Source organism: Anoplophora glabripennis, unplaced genomic scaffold (assembly GCF_000390285.2).
Source record: "Anoplophora glabripennis isolate ALB-LARVAE unplaced genomic scaffold, Agla_2.0 scaffold381, whole genome shotgun sequence".
NCBI lineage: Eukaryota > Metazoa > Arthropoda > Insecta > Coleoptera > Cerambycidae > Anoplophora > Anoplophora glabripennis.
In genome coordinates, this window is record NW_019416476.1 from 34,694 (window position 1) to 45,850 (window position 11,157).

Below are 11,157 nucleotides of genomic sequence, written 5' to 3' on the forward strand. Positions count from 1 at the left end.
TATATATATATATATATGAATTATTATTATTTGTATAATAGGAGTTGTTTTTTATCTTACTCGAAGTCTCTGAAAACAAATCTAACGTAGTTAGGTATATTCCTAAAAAATAAATTCAACTCACCGTCTCAAACCTCCTGTATTCCGACAAAACTTAAATGTTTTGTCAGAACGCCTAGCACCTCAACTAGCAAAGTGACTTATAGTATGTACGTAGGTACGTATACAGGGCCCAACAAACTTTATAAATAGAGTAGAAAAAATAGCCATTAGGAGAATATTTTTTGTGTACTGAAATCCGTAGTCTTCTTTCAAACTGAAGATATATAAGTACCTACTGCATACTACCGGGCAAAGTTAATCGTTATTTTTATAAAAACGATTGAAGACTAAAAAAATGCAAACACTTTTTATCTGCTCCCACTATAGTAAATAGACTATTAATACATTATTTTTAAGGGGGTAATACTGCAGTCGGCAGAGGCCGAAAAGTTACTGTTGATGACATTTTCTTGATAACTCGGAAATAACTACACAGGAATACTTTAAATGTTGAGTACAATAACAGGCTAATTTGCTGACAAAGTATCTTATCAGGAAAAAAAATTATTAACAATTTAATCGTGAACAAAATTTTGTTTAGTAGTTTTCTTTAAATAACTCAGCGGGATGACTTTGTACGAAAAAATGCTTNAAAATAAAAATTGGAAGATTATTGACTAGTTACGAAATATTTGTCCGAGAGAAGTGTTTAGAAAGAAATAAAGTAGGAAAACCCCATATAAATAGTAATAATTACAGTGAAATATAGTAAGACCTTCAAAGTTAGTATTCCATGACAAAGAAAAATTAAAGTTGGGCCAAAAGGATTCGAAAGTCCAGTCTCTTCAAAGGACTCCAAGGCGATATCCAGGACAGACCAGGACGATATTCCGCATATTCAATACTAAGCAACAGTTCCAGAGATCATACAAATTCAGAAAAAAACGAAGACTCCAGGACGATATTCCAGACACACCAAAGACGATATTCCGGACGCATCAAAGTGAGCATCAGGTTCCAGCTATCCAGTAAGTTCAGGAAAAACGAGGATTCCAGGACGTATTCCAGACACACCAAAGACGATATTCCAGACGCATCAAAGTAAACAGCAGGTTCCAGCTATCCAGTAATTTCAGGAAAACGAGGATTCCAGGACGATATTCCAGACACACCAAAGTAAGCAGCAGGTCCCAGTTATCCAGTAAATTCAGGAAAAACGAGGAGTCCAGGACGATATCTATACCTAGTATAAGAGGGCAAGCAGTTCGAAAATAAAAATCGACAAGATATACGTAGAGGTAACTTTGTGCACAAAGAATTACGGAATCTTGTAAGATAAAGCTAGCTAGCAAAAGAGAATAATAAATACAATCTCAAAAGTCATAAATAAGTAGTCTTACCTGAAAATAGGTTTGAAATTAATACAAATTGTTCATACCTAATAAATAGTAGATAACTTTACTTCGCTATATTAATAATAATAAAAAGTGGCCGTATTAAACATTTTGATAGATATTAAGTATAAAAGTAGGCAAAGAAACACATTGGGAAAGAAATTTTAGGATCAGTTTTATCGCCTTAAGTATAGGCAACCAACAGTACACAATAACGAGTCAATTTGAATACCACTTTATGAAAAGTTCCCAAACTGTTAGGTGTTACTAAATTGCTATCATAATAAAATTATTCCAAATATTCCGAAATTGTGCCTCAACATTTTACGATTATAATTTATTGTTGACAAAGAAAAAATAAATTAATAAAATAAATTAAATTTTGAATAATATCTTTTGTTTAGTGTGGTGTATTGTTTGGTTTTCTACAAAGTTTTAACCTCACTAGAACTCACTACTGGGAAGAGTCTAAAGCTAGCCAGGGTATAATTGACGACAAGTAAATCACAGCATACCAACACATCAGCATGCACATATACACAGCAAGATCATAGTATATTAATTATATAAACAAATCACACAAACATAATAATCATAACAATATGTACTTATGTTTTTGCAAATGAATATTTTTCTTTGATAGTACCGACTTGATGATAGCTCTGCTTTTGTTTACAAGTCTTGGTGCATGCTTATTTGGAAATCGTTATACATGAAACTGCAGTTTACCATACGTTATCACCATGTCCATGAATTCATTGTTAATGTATTTTGTTTGTTTATTCGCTTTTATTAATAGCCTAAAGTGATTTAAGGAATACGCCGCTGAATTTGTGACAAATACACCCTATATAACATTCGCTCTATGTTCGGTTTTAATAATTTAATATATATGCAAATTATCGAAGTTTACGAACACACGGTCAGAGTTTACAAGCAATAAAAATCAGGATATATATATATATATATATACGAAAAAGAAGATGAGACTAGCATGGATACCAAGGCCAATATGGCTTGGCTAATGTGGCTTGTGGTAAAGCCTTTTCCGCTTATATTAGCCTTCAGATTAAATTGTAGAAAAAACGTGTTCAGGAAAAAACTAGAATTTGAGTATATTTAACAGTTATTTATGGCAGTTATTTAAACTACAGGGTGTCCCGAAATTCATGCAACAAAATTTAGTCATAGATTCTTAAGACAAATTTAGGGGACCCGTATTTTTTCTTTTTGCCAACTGGCCCCCTCTTTTGGTGTTACAGCCCTCTGAAATCTGCCCCTAAGGAGTCATTTTTATATCTCAAAACCATGTTGTACGAAAATCACTAAATTTGGTACACAGGGGTTTTATGACATGTGGAATCTCACAATGCTACGCTTTTTGGAACCAGAAAAATTTGGTCGCAAATTTGATTTTTTTTTTTAATTATTAATTAGCTAGAAAGCCATTGATTTTTGTCTCTTGATATTTGTTTCATAAATCGCTATGTTTTTTAGGAAAATGGCGAATCACGATATGCATTCGATCACATTTTGACATTTTTCTCGAAAACATTGTGTGTTACGAAAAAAGTATAAAGAGACAAAAAGTTTCTAAATTTAATGGCTCTCTAGTGGACTGATAATTTTTAAGAAATTTAAATATGCGACCAAATTTTTTTGGCTCCAAAGACAATGGGGCCCACGAAAAATTGTCTTAAAACATAGCACCATCAGATTCCACTTGTCATAAAACCCCTGTGTACCAAATTTATGAATCTCGTACAACAGGGTTTTGAGATATAAAAACAAGATTATTTTTAGGGGCAGACTTCAGGGGGCTGTAACTCCGAAAGAGGGGGCCACTGGGCAAAAAGAAAAAATACGGGTCCCCTAAATTTATCTTAAGAATCTTTATAAGATGAATAGGGTTGTAAAAGACACCACCGAGTTCAAACAAACTATTTTAATTGGGAAAAGATATACAGATCAAGCTCGGTCTATCTATTGATACAGTAACCAACCGACTGACTAATACTTCCTTAAGCATTTCTAGGGTGATCTCATTTATAGTTTACAAAAGCCTAAACGCACAGTCTGCAATATTATGCCAACGCCTCGCCGGTCGTCAAGGCCAAGCGAAATCTGCTACGCTACCATTTTAGCGGACTCTAACATCTTTGACCAAATTTTGTTGCATGAATTTCGGGACACCCTGTATAAAAAGTATTCCTGATTTCAAACGATACCTTTTTTATATTTTCTGTTGTTCTTTACCCTTTTAACCATGAAATGATAGGAAATATAAGATATTTTTTTCGTAATATTCACCGTTTAATTATTATAAATAATAAGATAATTTTTAAACGAATTTGAATTCCTAGAGTCTACATTCTTGTTTTATAAAATTGTATTCAATGTGAAGTTGATGAATAACGGAAGTGTATTGAACTTTCTACAGAATCGCCCATTATCAATCATATTTGACTAGAATGAAACCTTCTTATAGAAAAAATGCTAACGCACCTACTTTCATATTTTATGTAGGTAGTTTTTTATGTATACATTTTATACAGTTTATTGAAATAAATAAATATTCAAACTGTGCTAGAAAGTTGTCAGCTTTTGTGGAAAATGTATACTCTTTTAAAGCATGTTTAATTTTTCTAAATTAAATAAAAATCAAATTCACACAATATGAAATATAATGTGCAACTTTAAGGAATTTTGGCTCATTTCAAGACAAAAAGTTTATAAGTTCGTATAAACATGAGAATTCACAACGGCTCTATTCTCCAAATACAGATTGTTACAATTTAAAAAAATGTGATCGTCTAAATTTTTGGTGCGATCGATATTTTTCCAAAAAAGTTCCAAATTGTGTTTTCAGATTAAGTTAATCGGGAATTAAAGTTGCTTAGTTTTTAATTATAATTAAATAGCTCATATCATCCAGGAAGTATAAAAAACACGTCGACAATTTTTGTTAAAGTTTAATGAAAATGTATTAATTTAAATAAAATTATTACTCAAAAATTGTCATTTTGACATTTTAGAACTCTGTGACAGTGAGGTGACATCTAATACGGCACCTGTCAATACTATTACCGCAACAAAATATAAATTTATTTTTCTCATTAAAGACGAAAATGCAAAGTTGTAGTATGTTTTGCTGATAAAAATACTTATTTAGAGATGAAAAGGAAATGTCAAATTTATGATTTTCTCGATTAAAGCATTAAACTAACTAAATTTGCAAAAACCTTACCAATTAATCTCAAAATCTAAATGTTAATATTGCCCACTGTCTACGATCAAGGGGTAGTGCGATTTACGCCATCAGATCTAAAAAAGCCTATTTCAAAAACGGCCAATTTGTTACTTAAACTTGTACAATAGGCTAATAAAAATAATAAATGTAGGTAGTAAATAATAATAAATGCGCAATTTGTCGAATCTGAGGATCTTAGTTGTAATGTCTTCTGAATCCTAACGGTTTACAAACGTCAAAATTTGTGGGTTAGCTTTAGTCTTACTTTGAGACTTAGCTGATAGCGTATGCCTTTCTCTATGAGCGTAGTGTCGTGGATTCAAATAGGTCTGGTTTTCATCTAACAACAACACTCCACGTTATGAGCCATGTCACAGTGTCAGATATATTGGTTGTCCTCGGTCGTGGCCCACGTTGGGCGCTAGGATGCGGATTTGGCTCAGTTCCGCTAGCTCTTGATGGAAATGATCTATTTGCTTCTCCTCTGAACATCATGATTGGTCGTCAGGCGCCTGCTCGCTGGCGAAAGGGTTCCCAAGCATCTCATGTAATTCCCTCTTGACGTAAGACCTTGACGTCGTCAACAAGAGAAAATGAGATTTCAGATCCTTCGCTCAGATCCTTCGCCATCGTGAGTTTGAAATGCTCAGGTGGAAAGTTCACGAGGTATAATGCCCTAGTATATATAAATCACTATATCTTACACACTAAAGATTATGCACTGTTGGATGGACTGCCAATACAGAAACTTGTAGAAAACTTGATTTACAGCGTATAGCTGAGAGAGCGTTGAGTTTGGGTTTATGAATTTTTTATATAAAAATGATAACTCGAGTTGAGGTTTAAATATGTGCTTTATTTATACTATTATTTATACTTATTTGTACAGAAATGTAGCGGTTTCAAACGCGAATTCTTATACTTGTCGAGTACACACTCTGGCCAGGTAAATTGTCCTGATTAAATAACTGCAATTGACTAGGGTGCGTGTTCAATCGCATGCGGGGTGGAGTCCGGTTGGCGATGTATGCATTTCTGGCTGGTCTGCCTGTTTTGGTGAAGTTAGAGGTCTGAATATTAATATTGACCCGGAGGTCTTGCAGGAGGTTGATTTTGATCTTTTTCGCGGTTTTTTCGAAAGTTAGTCGAACATTTCTTCATCCTCGTCTCTCGTCGGCGACCTCAGCGGAAGGACGGATCGTTGTCATCGTTCGATGGAATGAAGAACTCTCGGCGTGATATTTCTGGTCCTGGCAGCTCGACGGTCGAATTTTGGAAACATTGGCGATTTTCTTGGCGATGTCGGATGCGTACAGCGCTTGCTTGACGACATCTATGTGGAGGTCTCTGGATGTTCATCGCATCGTCTGCGGAATTTTGCGCAAAATCTTCGAAACATCCGCCGTCCATTTACAAAAGTAAGCCTTCACTGACGCGACGTAGTGATCTCTGGCACGATGGGAGGCCTATCGCGTCTGTGGAGCTTTGCGTGGAGTCTTCGAAACATCCGCAATTTTTTCAAATGTTACGATGTTACGAATGCTATTGTAGATGAAATCGAGTCATGAATGCTAATTTTGAGCGGATTGACAAGCGTATTGGAAGCGGAGGCGATTTCGTAGTTATCTATGTGATAGCAATAATAAAGTGCTGCAATTACAAAGATATTAATTATTCGTTCCATAATTTTGTATTAATTGGAACATAAAATTATATAGAACTGGAAAAAATAACGTTTCCCACTGGAAATACTTTTCTCGTTCGTGAACTTGGCATGTCAATTGTTCACTCATACATGGTATTCATGGATATGGAAAATTTCTAAAACAAGCGTTATCAATTTTTTACTCCTTGTTGTTTATTAGCCCTGTATACAGTGTATACGTTCTTGGTTGCGGTTACTCGAAAGTTTAAACTTGCTCAACATAGAAACTTCCTTCGAAATAGGTTGTGGCAGCTAATTTCGTATCATCTCTATGATTAATGATCTTCCATCCTCTCAAAAATTCTCCAAATATAAAATCACATTTTACGGTCTTAACTTTAACGGGACTCCTTTATGTCAGAGCCGTAGACTTTTTCCTGTTTGTCCTTATGCGTTTTTATTTATAAAAATACACATAATCCAACTTGGGCGATTTTTCATTCTGATGGAGTTCTCAGAACAGGACGCGTGTAACTACACAAACATGATTTGCAATAACAAAAAACTTATACCTACATAATAAATTAAAATAATATTGGAATCGGGATAGAGCGCGCGATGATAAATTGATAGAAGCGGAAACTGTAAGTTGGGATGGAAAATTCTCATAAAAATTCAGCGACATCCTAGAACAGATTTGTTAAAATTTATGTTTCACATTTGTACTGGTCTGTTACCGGTTATTCATAAGTTATTGATCTCTGGATTATATTCTTCTTTTTACAGTATCGATTTTAGTCTAGCGTAAGATGGTTTTGACTTTTTCTTCATTTTATATGTTGGACTAATTTTAGAAACAACATGGTCATTGAAATTTTCAGGTTGATCGACCAAATAGAAATATTCGTACACTTATTATCAAAATTCCAAAATTAATTATAGGTAAACTTTGACACCTTGTTGATTGAAAAGAAGCGATATTTCATTAAAGCGTGTTTACCTCAATTACACTTTATTTTTTAACTTAGTATTTCCCTTTTAAAGACTTGATATTTAAGCAAAAATAATTTATTTGAACACTTCCCCGTGAACTAAAAGATAGTGACATTATTTTCATAAATTTGACCTATACTCTTTCTTCAATACACTATTTTTTTATCTACTTGCGTCATGTACACCTAAACTTCGGCTTGTATAGCTTTCTCTTGCTACAGGGTCAGCAACATTTTTTTTATTGCCAGCTATCATTAGTTACGATGACAACCTGCCCATCGGATGGATTTAGTTTTACAAGTTTGTGCCATTAACTTTATTTCTATACAATCTCATGTTTCATTTTCAGGCTCAGTTACCAAACATTCAACACCCCTTTTCTATGGTGCGTAAAAAATGTAGAGAAAAAAAAATAGAAATCTTGGCTCTTTTTATTAAAAATAAAACATGAATTTGTTTGTTATTCTTTTTCTCGTAAACGGTTCATTTTATCGACAATAAACAAGAATACCTTTTTTTTAATCTAAGGTCGAAGCTACCCAGATTTATTATTTTAAAGTCTTTATCATACAAGGTGTTAAAAATTTAGGCATTAATTTGTAAAGCTTATCCCGCCCATTGGTAAATTAAAAAAGCTAAAAATATTTCAAGAATACTATTTTAAGAGGTCCTTACTAGCGTCCGTCACAAAAAAATTTTATTAAATTATATTAACCGCTTTAAAAAGAAAAACCGATTTCCAGCGGCGTTTTTCAGGGACACATATCTCCGTAGGGAGGACCTGTACTAAAAATTTGTATAGGTACTTGTCATCTTATTTTTTCATGTTCTATCTTCACCTGAGAGATTTTCCACATTTTCCCGGACACCCTGTATAAGCTCTTTAAAATTTTTGGCTAAAAACTGTTTTGTCGAGGAAAAATTTGAGAAAATTCTGCTGTTCTTGGTCTCCCAGCGTATATTAGTATATTTTACCTTTACCTTATTTCAAACATCTTTCACGATTTTTGCATAAATATATTGTTCAAAAATTTGAACACCCTCTATATCAAAAACCAATGACTTTCAATTCATGTCGTTAAAGCTTTTGAGCCACGTCATTAACGCTTTTGAGCCATGTGATTAAAGCTTTTGACATGCAAACGCCCAATATGAAGTACCTATATTTTTCCATAACTACAAGTAACGCACTGTATTGTATTTATACCCAAGTTATGAGCTCATAATTCGTGGCTGCTAACAACTCATTTTGGGAAATTATGTTTTGTGGTAATTTTATAAATTTCAGTAGTGGTCGCGAAAAAGTGCACCTAATTTGCGAATTATAATAACTATTACACATTCAGTTATGTTACTCGTAAACTACCCAATCAAGTAATGGCTATCATAATTTGCTAGTTGGATAACATCGAGTGGCTACGAAAATATCGAAATTAATAAATCGCGACACACATTTGAATATAGAATTGTGAGTAGTTATAAAAATAAAATATAGATGCCTTTACTTCTGGTTATACCGGATTGGGTGGCAAAATATCTCAAATTATAAGCCTTAGTTACCCACCACATATACTTTCAAAATTCGGAACTGTATCTCTAATAGTAATCTAGATATTTCACCAATTAGACAGCATTATTCGGGGTCGGTAGAAGTTTAGCATCTGGTACTAATCGTAGTAACATATTCATTTCTGTAGAATTCGCATACTTATTTAATGTGTTTAAATTACTACTTAACGCCGCTTATTAATCATCGCTCTCCTTGATTCTACAGCCTTATATAAAATGACTCTCATCTGTATCAGTACGGGCTCCAAACTGTCTGAAATTTCTTTCTCCACCCTCTTTTGAAATTTAATTGTCATACTTTCCCAAAGACTAATGGGTGACCCATTAGCGAAGGGCGGCAAAAATAATAGACAACCTTATGAGATCCTGTAGACTGAGATTTGTTACTATTTTTGTCTTATAAAAGCCACTTATTTCAAAATTAAAAGTTATATGAATTATTATTAGAGATAAAATGGAAATAATAGAAAATAAAATAGAATGGCTAGAAAAGGAAAAAAGGAAAAATAATATTGTTTTGACAGGATTAAAAATGCAAACTGAAAACAGAGAAGCACTTAAGAAAGATATGGAAGAGTTTTTAGTGAAAGAAATTGAGGTTGAAACACAGATAGAAAACGTTCAAAAATTGGGACAGGAAACATATTTAATAGAATTCGAAAAATTTAAGGACAAAGATAAAGTAATGAAAAGTAAATATAAACTGAGGAATAAATGCAAGAGAATTTACATCAATGAAGATATGACCAAGAAAGAGCAGGAAAAAGAGAAGCAAATAAGAAAGAGGGCAATAGAAGAGAAGAAAAAAGGAAAGAACGTTAAAATTGGGTATAGTAAGATTATAATTGATGGAGAGGAGTTGAGATGGAATAAGGCGAGAGAAACACTAGAGTTAGTGAATCCAAAAAACTAGGAAAGGATACTGATCAGAATACTGACAAAACGGTAAATAAGTTGACGAACAGGCAAGGAAAAGGAAAGAACTCTGAAAAGGGACAAACAAAAGAAATATGGAAAATAGGAACGTGGAATATAAGGAGCATTAATGGAAAGGAAAATGAACTGATGCAAGAGTTTCAAAATGCAGGACTGGATATTTTAGCAGTGTCAGAAACAAAGAAAAAGAATAAAGGGGTGATGGAATTAGAAAATGGTCACTTGTTAATATATAGTGGAGTAGAAAATAATAAAAGGGCAGCAGCAGGTGTCGGATGCATAATTCATCAAAAATTAATACAAAGTGTGAGTAAATGGGAAGCACATACGGAGAGAATTTTATCAGTGGAGATAAAGAAAAGAGATGGAAAACAAATGACTGTGATATGTGTATATGGGCCAGATGAAGATGAAAAAGCAGAAATAAAAGACACATTCTGGGAGGAATTAACATTAGTCACTGAAGAAAGTAAAGGAATAGTATATGTATTAGGAGATTTTAACAGTAGAGTGGGTAAGAAAGATGGAAGATATAACACAGTAATAGGTCAATATGGTGAAAATAAAAGAAATAATAATGGAAAGAGAATGCTGGAGTATTGCCTATTAAATAACTTGATTATAACAAACACTTTTTATGAACACAAAGAGATACATAAATACACGCGAGTAGAAGCCAACAGAGGAGAAAAATCATTAATCGATTATGTGTTAACTGAGAAGAATAATAGAAAGCAGATTATGGATACGAGAGTTAAAAGAGGATCAGAAATAAATAGTGATCATTACTTGGTAGTAACTAATATTAAGAATGATAAGAACCCAAAATACGAAATAAACGAGAAAACCGATAAGATGAGACAACATGAAACAATAAAATCATACATGCTAACAAACCCAAAAGTGAGAGAAAAATATGAACAGCTGATAAACGCAGAAACAGAAAAAATATTGGCAGACAATGAAAATATTAGCGCGAATCAACTATGGAATATGTTTAAAGAAATAATATTGGAATGTGCCAAGAAGACATGTGGAACAAGTAAAATATTAAACAACAGGAAACAAACAGTGTGGTGGAATGAAGAAATAAAACAACAAGTTCAAAGTAAAAAGAGAAAATGGAAAGTTTACTTAACAAAGAAAACTGAAGAAAGCCTGGAAGAATATAAAAGGCAAAGAAATATTGTTAAAAGCACTATAGCTGCAGCTAAAGAGAAAGCATGGTCGGAATTCGGAACAAAAATGGAAGAAAATTATAAAAGTAATCAAAAATTATTTTATAAAGTACTAAAAACTATGAGAAAAGGGAAAAAGATAGAAAATAC

At 33.2% G+C, this 11,157-nt stretch overlaps 1 protein-coding gene across 1 annotated transcript in view; it reads left to right on the forward strand.

Annotated features, from left to right (window-relative positions):
- The first annotated feature begins 9,425 nt into the window (after nt 1-9,425).
- LOC108909934 (midasin) overlaps nt 9,426-11,157 on the forward strand; it is a 75,635-nt gene continuing 73,903 nt past the window's right edge. Inside the window, exons 1-2 of the mRNA XM_023454654.1 lie at nt 9,426-9,784; nt 9,859-11,050. Of these exons, the coding sequence (XP_023310422.1) occupies nt 9,426-9,784; nt 9,859-11,050 (1,551 nt within the window). The remainder of the gene's footprint in view (nt 9,785-9,858; nt 11,051-11,157) is intronic.